This window comes from Neopelma chrysocephalum, unplaced genomic scaffold (assembly GCF_003984885.1).
Source record: "Neopelma chrysocephalum unplaced genomic scaffold, ASM398488v2 Primary Assembly neopelma1_66, whole genome shotgun sequence".
NCBI lineage: Eukaryota > Metazoa > Chordata > Aves > Passeriformes > Pipridae > Neopelma > Neopelma chrysocephalum.
Window position 1 is genome coordinate 6304606 of NW_020897725.1, and position 12500 is coordinate 6317105.

A 12500-nucleotide genomic window follows, 5' to 3' on the forward strand; every position below is an offset into this window, starting at 1 on the left:
TTTACTGTAATTTTTCCTTTGATGGCTACTCCTATGATTCAATAGCTGAGCTGTGCAGAAAAGCCACTCTGGGGGAGGGAAGTCTTATGAGCTCTTTCTTCCAATCTTTCTGCAGGCTAAAAGCATTGTCAGGGCATAGGGAACAAAAGGAAAGTACCATAAATACAAATCATATTTTTTTTCTCTTTTAATAGACTATCTATGAATCTCCACGTAGGGAAAATGACCTGGAAGAATCTCATTCTCCTCCATTTCCTCCTTGTTCCTACCTGGAAGTAACAAGCCATTTCCAGCAAAACTAGATAGGATCACCATGCTATGAACAGATCACCCTGCCAGATCCAAGCAGTATTGCTGTGCAAAGACAAGTTGGCACTCCATGTTATTGCCCTACCAACCTGCTCAGTGGCAACCTCTTCCCCACGGGAATGGCAGCTGTAGGTCCAGTATGGCAAATCTTACACCCTTTGGATCCATATTTTCTAACCAGTGAATGGTCCCATTCAGTACACTTCATATTCTATAACAAGATGATCTATTTTCTGATAGATAAATCAATACACTCATGTTTGAAAGAGCTTATACCCTCCAGGCAAAAGCATAAGGTCCTTTTCATAACAATAGATAAGCAAGACACTCTGATAAGCACGGTATCAAGAACAGAACATAAAAGAGGCACAAAATGCATTAAGTTTAAAGTCTCAAATAATTTAGGTATTTCACAGCAACTCATGAGACTGTGGAGCAGCATTCATAGCTGCAGCGTTCTTTAAGCCAGTTGCTCACATACCATTGAACTATTAAGGTGAAGACTGTTGAACCAGAACTGTTTCCTGCCTGCAAAATGTTTTATCTTGGCATCATCTACTTACAGGAGAGGTACTACATCAGCACTCCAACACTCACACACACATACACCTGTCTTCCAAAACAAAACAAAAAATCCTTCTGCCTGGCTTTTAAATTCCAAGTTTGCACAAACCCCTCCACCCGCATCCCCACACTCCCACCTCCCACAATACTATTTTGAAGCAACACTATGGATGCCAAGGGTCCTGAACACTAAGACGGGGTAAAAGCCTTAACAAACATTAATTAAAGACTAAAACAAGAGCTTGAATTCATGTTATGAGAGCTCTAGCTATTTTTCTTAATATTTTAGGTTGAAAAATTCCAGAGGCATATGACTCTCAGAGCAGGATGATAATTTCTCAACTTTATTAAGCTCTTTAGTTTATATAGTGATGCTCTATCAGTTTGTCACTAGACCATGTAAAAGGTCAGACAGAGAAGAGGGAAACATGTTGGGTAGAAGTGTGGCAGACTCTCTGAACAGCATTTACAAAGAGTTCTACAACACAATGCAACCAGAATAGAGTAAAATAATAGCCAACCTACACAGGTTGTCAAAATGAGATAAGACCATCCCTCCAGTACAGATGTTTTCCTCACAGTACTTCTTCATGTGCAGACATCCACAAAAGGGACTGACCAGGGAGTGAAAAAAATGTGAGGAGCTCCAAAGTCCAGGAAAGTTCAAAAAGGCTTAGTTTGCATACAAAAAAACCTGTTAATTCCAGAAGTTCAAGTGCAAGTGGACTTCTAATATTAATCACAAACACCATCAATTTACCATGCAACCATTTTAATTATTTAAATCACTCTCTTCCAAGCATGAAGAGACAGAAGTACCACTCCATGGTGGTATCTCCTGTGACAGTGACAAAGGACCACCTTCTTATAACTTAAATAATAAATTCCTGTTTTGTATAACTGAGGCTGAATACCCACAGGATATTATTAACATTTCCCCTCCAGCATCTGGTCTAATAAAGAAACACAGAACAGCTTTGCTGTAGTACAAAAGTTTACAGAAAGTTCAACAATTTAATTAAAGACAATACAAAGTATGTTGTCTGAATTCAAATAATTTATGTAAAAGTACATGCATGAGAAATTATTGGCGAGAAGATTTGGGTAACTGTATTATCAGATGTTCTTTGTTCCTGGAGATAACATACAGTCAAAAATACATTTATATTTTAAGTTACAATAAAAGACAGCATTTTAAACACAATTTCGGGTCTACCAGCCCTTTAACGCAAAAAGAAATCCTGTTAACAGAGGACAAACTGATAGAATAAAAAAAAATGGAGCAATGCTGAATTCTCTGAAAAAACCTGCAGTGTTTGTTTTTTCCTTTTAGCAAGGAGGGAGAAGACACTAGAAAACAAAGGGGACTCAGTCTTCTCAGTTAAGTTTTTAAAAACTGTGATCAGGGATTACATTCATCCATATACCCCAGAAAAACCCACCCTCCTTGTGGGTGAGACAGGGTACAGATCAGGCACAGATCTTCCCTTCCACAGAAGCAGTACCATGTCCACACAAGTGTGGATCCTGCAGGCAAAGCAAGCTACCCACGGTACTCAGAGGGGCAGCTCGGCCCCCAAACACACCTTCTCTCACCCTCCAGCAGCACCACTAATCCTCCCAAATCACAAGTTACTTCTTCACCTTTGTCAAAACCTGAAACACCTGAAGTCACCTCCTTGATTATGGTACCCAACAACAGTCTGAATACCAAAGATTTCTTACCATGTGTCACTTGCACTCCACATTTTTGTGGTCAGTTAAATAGTTTAACAAGACAACACATGATTAACTTCTTTCAAGATATTTTAGTTCATTGATTCTCAATAAAAGCATTGGTTGCAGTACAATAGTCTGACATACAGCAACAAAAGGTACTCAATTTACATGCACAAGCTATTTAACAATAATACAGTCTGTTGCCATTATGAAACAAACACTACTGTGACAGTTGGCACAGCCTTCCAGTTGCTCTCATAACCTCTAAAAAAGTGATTAAAACAGCGTTCCAATGGCAAATGAACAGAGGTTTGGCCACTGCTGAAAGATTCCAATCAAGATGCCAGTATCATAACAGGAAACAGTGCTGGAATTACTGTAAAAACAGCTACAAAAAAAGCTATGAAAAATTTCTTTGATTTGTACTTCAATTTAAGAAAAATGCATGTGGGAAATACATAGAGCTTTCTATAGAAACAAAAGTACATGTGGAAGCATATTTAAGGCAAGACAAATGTGTGGATGAGTGAAAAAAAAACAACTCTCATCATCTAACTACTATAAACCTGTTGGGGTAAGAGTGCATAATTGCCTATCTGGATTGGTTTTTATGGTTAGAGGGCTTTTTTGTGGTTGTTTGTTTGTTGTTTTGTTTTATTTTATTTTATTTTAATAAAGCTTCCAACTTTGAAAGTGCAAGCCAAAACTCCTCTGCATTTGTGTTCGATGCCTGGCTGAGCTTTTGTTCAGCTTTATAGTTTGGTCCAGACTGTCATGGTGTAATGTACAAAGTGCAGCACATGCTACTAGGACAACTCTCACTTTTCAAAGTCTGCTTTTCAAGAAACAGAGACAAGAGTGTCACCTTCACTATAAGTCAAAGTTTCAGTACTGCTGTTAAGGGGCTTCCAGAAATGAGAACAGAGAAGTCAGATTTATGATAATGAGATAAGCAATGAGCTTATGTAAAACATACATGCTACAATAAGACTTTTCCTACAGCATATAAAAGTCATCAGGGGACTTAATTTTTTGTTAAACATTTCTTTATGGGTTTCACAAGTGCTAACAATTCCAGCAATAAAACTTTCAAAATGTCCTGGCTGTGCCTCTTTTTAGTGTCTTTTCCAAATGGTATTCAAACAGATAAGAAATCTTCTCCTCTAAGGGACAATTATCAGTTTAGCATTATGCTATTGGCAAATCAGATCCTGAAATATTATAAATATTCGATAGCTGTCATCATTTTATCCATGTCCATATAAAAAAGCACAGTTACATGAGACTGCACTGTCAGATGTATAATACACCAAGTAAGACTGCAAAAATAAAAGGCAAAAAAGTAAAAAGGCCTCAAGTCTCCTTTTTTGTTGTTTGGTTTCTTTTTACTAATTGTCTCACAGCAAAAAGAAAAAGTAGCAAAGGCTTAATCTTAAATACAGTTATCATCAGCAAATCAGGTCCTCTAATCCAGACTGATGGTACACTTATCATTTCAAGTGAACCACCCATTATAAACTTGCAATGCCAGCACTCATTCATACTCTGAACTGTTCCCTGGCCTCATCTATCCAATCAACTATTCACACCTTATTTTAAGCAGAACAATTAAAAAAGTTGTTTGTGGTTTTGAAATAGTTGGTCTGAATTCTTTAATACCACACTCAAAACACAGGAATAAAAACTTAAGGATATCTCAACTCAATTCTCAAAATACTGTTTACAAAGGAAAAAAAGAGGCATGAATATGGAAGTACAGAAGGTGTTAAAACACCACTTTTTAAATGGACTTGGTAGAGACCCTATACTGGAAACACTTACCTTGTCAAAGCATCAACATGATCATCTCAGAAGACAATTCAGAGACACTTAGTCAGAATTGGGAAAAAAAAATGCAAACTGCACTGTCAAAGATCACTGAAATAACTCATCTAAAGGCAGTGCAAAATGATGGCTAGTCAGGGGCAACCAGTCATCTTGCAAAGTGAGGGACTTCAAATTACTCATCAATGACCTCCATAATAATCTGCATTGAAGGACCTGATGAACAACAGTGATATTTCTGTCATGCAATTACAACTGTTAAGCAATCAATATGCAACTCAAGAGTGATACTGTCATCCATGGTGGATTACTGAAGTAATAATCCATTAAAGAATAAGATCTAAGGGGAAAGTGGTAAACATCTTGCCATAAGTGAAAACACTCCAAAAATTTACAATTAAATAAAAAGTTAGATGATATAAAAAGAAGTACTGAACACAACAAAGCCACAATAAATTAGTGTTTCCATAAAACGACATGCTGAAGGTTTTGTTCCCAAGTCTATACATTTTTTACTGTCTGTTAATTCCTAAATATTGACAGCATAATTGAATAGTTGAGGTACAGTAGTTTACATTTGTATATGTCTTGTAAAAAGGTTATTATTTTTCTTCCAGTTTTTCTTCCTCCTCGCCAAAGAACAACAAAGGAAACATTCCTAATATGCAGCCAATGGTCACTCCAATAGCTTTACCCTAGAGAAAGGGGGAAAAAATTAAGTTTCTCACTGATCAGTTGCTACTCATTTGCCGTGTACCAACATAACCAGAAAAACATACCCCTTGTTCTAGTTTTCAGTTGTGAGTCACATTTTTCTTAGCATGCGGACTGGAAACACAATCCATGAGAGAAAGACAGTTATGACAATGTTACAAACAGTGTTTGCTGTGACAAAGACAATTCTGAAGAAAGAGGAGGGGAATGCTCATGAAGAGCTGCACAAGTCGTAAGGGAGGAGACTGAGATTCAAAGGATTAGTAGGATGGCCAGGAAGACAGGTAAAGAAAAAAACCAAACCAAAAAAACCAAACAACACCTGCACACATTTTAGGTGCAATTGTAAATGCATCTGCTTGTATCTGGTAATGCAAATTATCAAAGTCAGGAATAAGGAGTGCCTTGCCAACATCATGGCTTGCAAAGGCACAAGGCAAAGACAAAAATATAAAAAATGGAAAACATTTCACAGTTGATCTGGATGTATAAGTCAAGAGGAGAGGAAATAAAGTAAGACAAGCAACATCCAAACCACATCACCAGCAGCAGGTGGATAGTGTTTAGAAAATTGAGACAGCAGGTAAAAAATGAAAAAAAATGCTACCATAGAGGCAAAGGTGTTCAGAAGAGTTTTCACAGAAAAGTGCTGTGAATGAACTGCAGTGCAATGACAGGGGTTTGCCACAAGCTCAGCTTCCACTGAGAAAACTCTTACACTGGGGACACTATCAGGCAGCCCCTTGAGAATATGCCAATCCTTTGCTGCTCAGTGCTTTGATCTATCACTGCTAAAACCTGACTTTTTTCCCCCTAACTTTTCCTCAGCAAGTGCTATTTTTCTTCCCTTAAATCTGCATGAATATTTTCCCAATGAAGGCTCATTTTGGCGAAGTGAAAGAAATATCTGTTCTTTTTACTCAGTTTCTGATAATCTGTTTCTTTAATCAAAATAAACTAATGCTTTCATTGCCAAAACATTTGACCACTTCAAATGTTTAAATGTTAATTAAGTAACCACCCTGAAAATGCATCTGCACGATGAGTGTCCTGCAACTGTAAACACAGGCAGTAAATATTACTGAAATGTTAAAATCTTACGCAAGGGAAAGCTAATTTTATATCCAAGCTAATTATGGAATACTAGAAATTAACACATGCCAGTGCAGGTACATCAATAGCAAGCACTTGACAAAAAATCTGTAGGAGTAAAGTACTAAGAGGTCATAACTTTCAAGTAAATTATCTTATCACCATAGCCAGAGCTAAACTCGGTATCTGCACAGCATACATGAAGTCATTGCAGAGATTATCCACGTCACAAGCCATTTGTGGCTCACTGCATAAAAAAAAAACATCGAAGCCCAAAACAATGCAGCCTCAGGATGCTCCCTGATATGGGCTCACAACTCAACCTTACAGGAAATGTAAGCACAATGCTGGCGGTCAATGAGTATTTAATGGAAAAAGTGACAAAAAGGATTTATCACTTACTAGTTTAAGCAGAAAAAGCTCCATGCCAGCAGTGCCTACCTACAGGATACTCACCAAGTGTGCACTAAGACGCGTTTGCCACATGTCAGCTTGTTTGGGTGTCAGGTCAGGGATTGACAGACCCAGTCGTGAAGCTAAGGCTTCTACGTAACCTGCAAGACTGGAAGAACAAAAAAACAAGAAAAAACAATTGTGGATCTCATAGTGTCTTCTAGTGAGGATTTTGAAATATTTGAACTTAAAATCTATAGTTTTTCCTTCAGCATACTGATAAAGACATTCATAGATAAATATGGGAAAGAGTTAGGCTTCTAAAGGTCACATTTTGCAACATAAGTTAATTATCTCGCTGATTTAATATGAAACATTTCCATAAAAACTTTATGCAGTGCAACAAAATTAGTGTGATTGTTACTGCATTTTTGTAGAGTTTGTAAGTAATCTTTAGTGGAGGAAAGGTTGCACACAGGTTAGTTAGTAATAAGCCTTGTTATTTGCAGAAAACAAAGCATTAGAGGGAAAGTGTAAAAAACAGGCATAACAAACAGCTTTACTTTCAGCAATTACACAGAAATTTCCTTTAAAAATAAAAAAAGTCACTGTATCTGTTTATATCAGAAATAGGTATGTCTAGATCTGAAGACATTTCAGATATATAACTGTTTTATCTGAGGAGAAGGAAATGTCTTCATATCTGGCCATAACAATCTGAGGACGTATATTAAGTACAGCAATATTATATCACCAAAAAATGTATATTTCCACATCGCATCTCAGTGCACGCACTTAACATTCTTAATACAAGTGCATACATACCCCAGTCCAGCTAAATCTGAAACAAGGTTTCCTAAAGCTGCAGCTGGAGGGAGGAAGAGGGAAGAGAAAAAGGCAAAGGATTACTTTAGTTGTGAACAAAACCAAGCAGCTCCTCTCCCTCCCCTCCTAGTGACCCTCACTATTCTCAATATATACAGGATGAGAGACTAGAACTAGGGTCCTCTTATTTTAGAGTTTTTATTCTGACCTTATTACAGTTTAATAACAGCAGGAAACTAAAATAATAGGAAGTGCAACTGTTTTTCTTGACATATATTAAGAAAACTTGACAAATATAAAAAGCCAACACTAACACCTGGAGATCAATATAACAACTTTTCAGATCAGATTTAAGAACAGCTGTGCGTGGCTGCCAGTTCCATGCAGCTACTGCTGGACACCAAGCAAAGCCGTCCAGTGCCTGAAGAGGCACAGGAGCAGTGGAAGTAGAAGGAGCTGTTACTCAGGTATGTAGCTTTGATAAACATTTCAACAAATCCACAAACTGTCAGTTTAGGAATGAATACTGTCCATGAGTGAACAAAGTTATACACAAAATACATGATTTCACAGCAGATCTTACTGAGATAAGCTTGACTGTGACTGTCTCACACTGCAACAGAGGACTGCACATTTCCAAACCATTAACTCGCTCCGCTATAGACACTTTCACTTGAGCTCTCTACGCGCTTTCAAGCAATGCTGCCCCTGCAGTTAGTGGACCCATGAGCAGGTTTTTACCCTCTGACGTTGCAGAGGCACCAAAGCTGTCAAGCAGAGCTTATCAGTTTTGGCCCAGTCAGGAGCAGGGTGGCTCCCTGGCCTTCCCTTATCTCACGGAGGCAGAAGAGCCACCAAGGACAGCAGCCAACACAGTAAAAGGACACCAACACTGATCTCCACTTAGCACTGCAAGCAAACAGCAACGTACAAATACATATATAGACACACATCAATACTGGACCCTGGGGAACTTAAAACAGTTCCATTACAGAAATGCAAATATGCTTTCCCAAGCGACACAGGATTTGAACTATTAGGTAAAAACTGACAAGAAGCGTTTCAAAAGCTATTTGAACTGAAATTCCATTTCTGCAAATGGAGTATGTTCTTGTTTCACCCACAGGTTGCTTCTTTATTAGGAAAGGCAGTTGCAAGACTGAGGAAGAGCCATTTCCAGCCCTGTGTGCCACTTTCAGCCTAAAATATAGGAATGTGTCATATTAGTCTAAACATGCTGCATTTTTAATACTTGCCTGCCATAGTTGAAATTCCTAAGACAACTCCAATTGACAATTCTATTTGGGTTCCCTGAAAAAATAAACAGTTTTGTCATTATTTGAGGGATTTGGAGTTAAATTATATTGATACAACTGACAGAAGTATTGCTTAGTGCTTGTCTATGTTAAAACTGAAGGGATAAATGGACATTACTTCTACTAGATCTGAACAAATCCTATCCTCCTGGTATATATAATTTCCCCCTGGGAAAAGAGTCTACTTCTGATACTCTTTTATTATTTTATACTATTTCATTATAGGCGCTTAATGGACAAACCTTCAACCCCTATCTCTGCATACCATTCTTCCTCACTGTAATTCTTAGCTGAATGTAGAGCACTGAATGAAAACTTCTACAAATACTGAGCAAACAAATAAAACACAGTACCACAGCTCCTTAAGTGTTCAGCTGAAGAAACAAAATCACAGTGAACTGCACTATGAAACAGCAGTACATGGTCCAAAGATGAGAGACAACGTGCATGAATTAAAACAAGACATGTTCCAGTTGGATATAGCTTCTTCCACTGTGAAGAAGCTGAGCATTGGAACAGGTTGCTCAGACAGGCCGCCCTTGGATTTCACAAGTCCCATAAAAACATGAACAACTTGGTCTGACCTTACAGTTGATTCTGCTTTGAGCAGGAGGTTAGACTACAGACCCTGAGAAAGTCCTGAGCAAGAGGACTTTCTAAACTAGACCTCATAGTCTAGTCTATTCTATTCTCTTAAACAATATGAATCTTATTGACTTGATCAAGAAATTAAATAATGAACTTACCGCAGCAATCATAATTGCGTTATCCAAAAATCCAAACCCTACAAAAGGTAATGCATTGTGGAAGAACACTAAAAGAAATAAGTAACAAAGAGAAAATAAAATATTTATAAGAGAGTTCACCAATTCACAGGAAAGACTGAAATGTCAGTCTAATACTGCCTTTAAGAGAAAAAAAGACAACATACACAAAATTCCTTTCCTACTCATTCTACTGAGGATCCTTTTGTTACTGGCAGGTGCAGTAAAACCCTTTGCGCTACACAGAAGTGTTACTAACGCCTTGTGAAGAACCAGCTAAAAAAACTTATTCTGCAAACACTTGTACAATTTCAGATGGAAGCCACTCATGCCTACTCGTGTGTAAGAGAAATATTTAAAGCTACACAAACTTGGGTAAGATTTACAGACCTTCCAATGGGTGTTGCAGTATCACTGAAGATTGCCAACTGTCTCACCAGACTCCCTGCATTCTTCTCTTGCATGAAATAAAGGCCCTTTCTCTGCAAGTCCCTTGCTACTCCTGTGCAAGAGTTCCACCTTCACATGTTTCTAAAAATTTGTATTTTAAGAGCATTGCCTGGAGCTGAACAATTCTTATCAAAACTCCTTCAGCGAAATCTGCAAATGCTAAGGTGGCTTTCACTAGTGTCATACAGTGTTATTTACCCCACTATTTCAACCAAAACTTCTGTATCTTGATTTTGTTTGTACACTATCCTCAGAGCAAGTCAGATTTGAAGCTGCTCCTTAATACACTTTTTAGGAAATCAAGTTTCACCTTTAGTTTCATGCATTTTTGTCTTTTCACTTCTGAAACCCCTGTTAAATAGTTTTGAAAATATTTTCTATTGCAGAAACTTGGAACACATTGGTCTGAATAATTTCTAAGAATGAGCACAGTGCTACTGTATCGTTCCTTTTTGTCCTGCTTCATTTTCTCTCAGGTTTTAGAGTCTAAGCTTCTGATGGAGGTGGGAATTTGCACAGCATTGCCTCCAGCTGAGTTTCAAGTGCTCACTTTATAAGATTAACTACAGCACTGAGGACAGATTATGTGACAAAAATACAGCTTAGAAAGTTAGAAATTTTCATTTTTTTTTAACATTTAAAATGCATCAGCTGTTCAGTTTGGATTTGGTTGGTGGGGTTTTTTTTACTTCAGATGGTACTATAATTCCTACATTTTATAAACTTAAAGACATGCAAACATAGGAAGAGGGAAGAAAGAAGAGTGCATGAACCTCAGTCATGTGAAAAGAAACTGGCAAGAGTATCTTTTAGGTTTCTCTCTCACAGACAACATGAATCCATGACCACACAAAAAAAACAAAGCCACACTCAAGATCTTTCTTAGGTACAAGAACATGAATGGACATCTGTAACTACTTTGTAAGGAGACACATACCTTCTTAACTGCACAGGTAAAGGACTAAAGCACAAAACATATGAAACTTTCCAATTTTTTGTTTTAAATCACCACAAGACAAAAACCCCAAAAACATAAACAATAAAAAAGCACACAGATATGCCCAATATTTTCAAAATGTGTGTATACAAAACTCTGCAGCTACAAAAGGAGTTCAAATTCTTAGTGAAATGGGCAGAATTTTGGAATTCATGGAGTAAACAGAATGCCAGGGACCAAGCGGGAAAAAAAAAGAAAAAGAAGTGTAGATAGTTAGAATAGGAAAATGTTTGACTAAATAAATTTGGTCACTGGAGAGTGTAAAGCCACAAAAATAACCTAATTTGGAAACTAAATCAGAATTTGAATCATTACAGTATTATAAAGAATACACAGTGTATTTCCAATTTCTCTGTAATTTTATACCACTTCTCAGTCCTTTTAAAACAAAACCCCCACAAGGTACTGCAGCATCAACACTGTTTGGCTTAGAAAAACAATGTTTGCTGCTGGCTTTGAGCAGCCTGCTCTTATTTGGGCTTTCTGTCCTACTTTCACTAAATGGTGCACATTCTCCAGCCGAGGTGTTATGAAACAAAGGCAGCAGGGTGAATGTTGGTGCTTGTTTTGGTTTTCTGTTACTCCATTAGACAGGGATGAGGACAGACCAGCACTTGTAGGAAAAAGATGAAGCCAATTCAAAGAGAGACTGCACAATTACTCAACCACATTCAACAAACATTCTTCTTTTACCATGTCTCAGTTGTCCTGGAGAGGGTGGTGCAACCTCCAACTTCTCTAAAGAATTCAAAATAAATGAGAAAGTTAGCTTGTTCATCACAAATTCGTTTATTATAAAGTTTTTACCAAATTACTAGCCAGCAAAAAAGCAGTTATGTTATTTAACAGCTTTCAAACGGAAAGAAAAATGCTTCACACCTATATTTTTATTATTTTTACAAAAGATAACATGTTATTAAAAGCCAAAAAGTCTTACTATAATATTACTAGCTTAAACTAGTATAAGTGATTATGCAAAGTAACAGCATACTTCAAAAGCAGCCCAACAGCCATCTTTATTACTGAAAATTAGAAAAACACACTAAAATTAGAAAAACCAAGACATATAAAGACAATTGTATTTTAATTTTTTTACAGGTCCTCTAAACATGCAGCAGACAACATTCTTTCCCCCAGACACAGTCTGCAAAAAAATCCTACCATTTATGTTCTCACAGAAGGCATCTTTTAATCACTAGTATAAGAATAAAAGAAAAATAGAGACCACTGATTTTGGCAACAGCAGATCAAGTTTGGTCATTTGGTGCATGTTTCAGGTATCCTGGACTCAAATCATGAAGAGCTTGCAAGGACCAAGACATCAGTCCTAAACCAGACAGAGTAATCTATGGGACACTAATGTGCTTTATTAGAGATGCTGTGCAGAATGCAGCAGGATACTCATACTTGGATAACTCATTCAACAGGGGCAAGGGAAAGAAATCTAGCTATTATTTTAGGCTTCTGTTGTTTTGTGTTTATTTTTTCTTTTAATGTAGATATCAAAGCATAAGAACACTCTTTTTAAAACAG

General features: G+C 37.3%; 1 protein-coding gene across 3 annotated transcripts in view; it reads right to left on the reverse strand.

Annotated features, from left to right (window-relative positions):
- Nucleotides 1–1287: 1287 nt before the first annotated feature.
- TMEM65 (transmembrane protein 65) overlaps nucleotides 1288–12500 on the reverse strand; it is a 31684-nt gene continuing 20471 nt past the window's right edge. For all 3 annotated transcript variants that reach the window (XM_027684340.1, XM_027684339.1, XM_027684338.1), the window contains 6 exons: nucleotides 11661–11705; nucleotides 9503–9570; nucleotides 8697–8751; nucleotides 7441–7483; nucleotides 6679–6784; nucleotides 1288–5111 (listed from right to left, as the gene is read on the reverse strand). In XM_027684340.1, coding sequence (XP_027540141.1) covers nucleotides 5019–5111; nucleotides 6679–6784; nucleotides 7441–7483; nucleotides 8697–8751; nucleotides 9503–9570; nucleotides 11661–11705 — 410 coding nt within the window. In that variant the 3' untranslated portion in view covers nucleotides 1288–5018. The remainder of the gene's footprint in view (nucleotides 5112–6678; nucleotides 6785–7440; nucleotides 7484–8696; nucleotides 8752–9502; nucleotides 9571–11660; nucleotides 11706–12500) is intronic.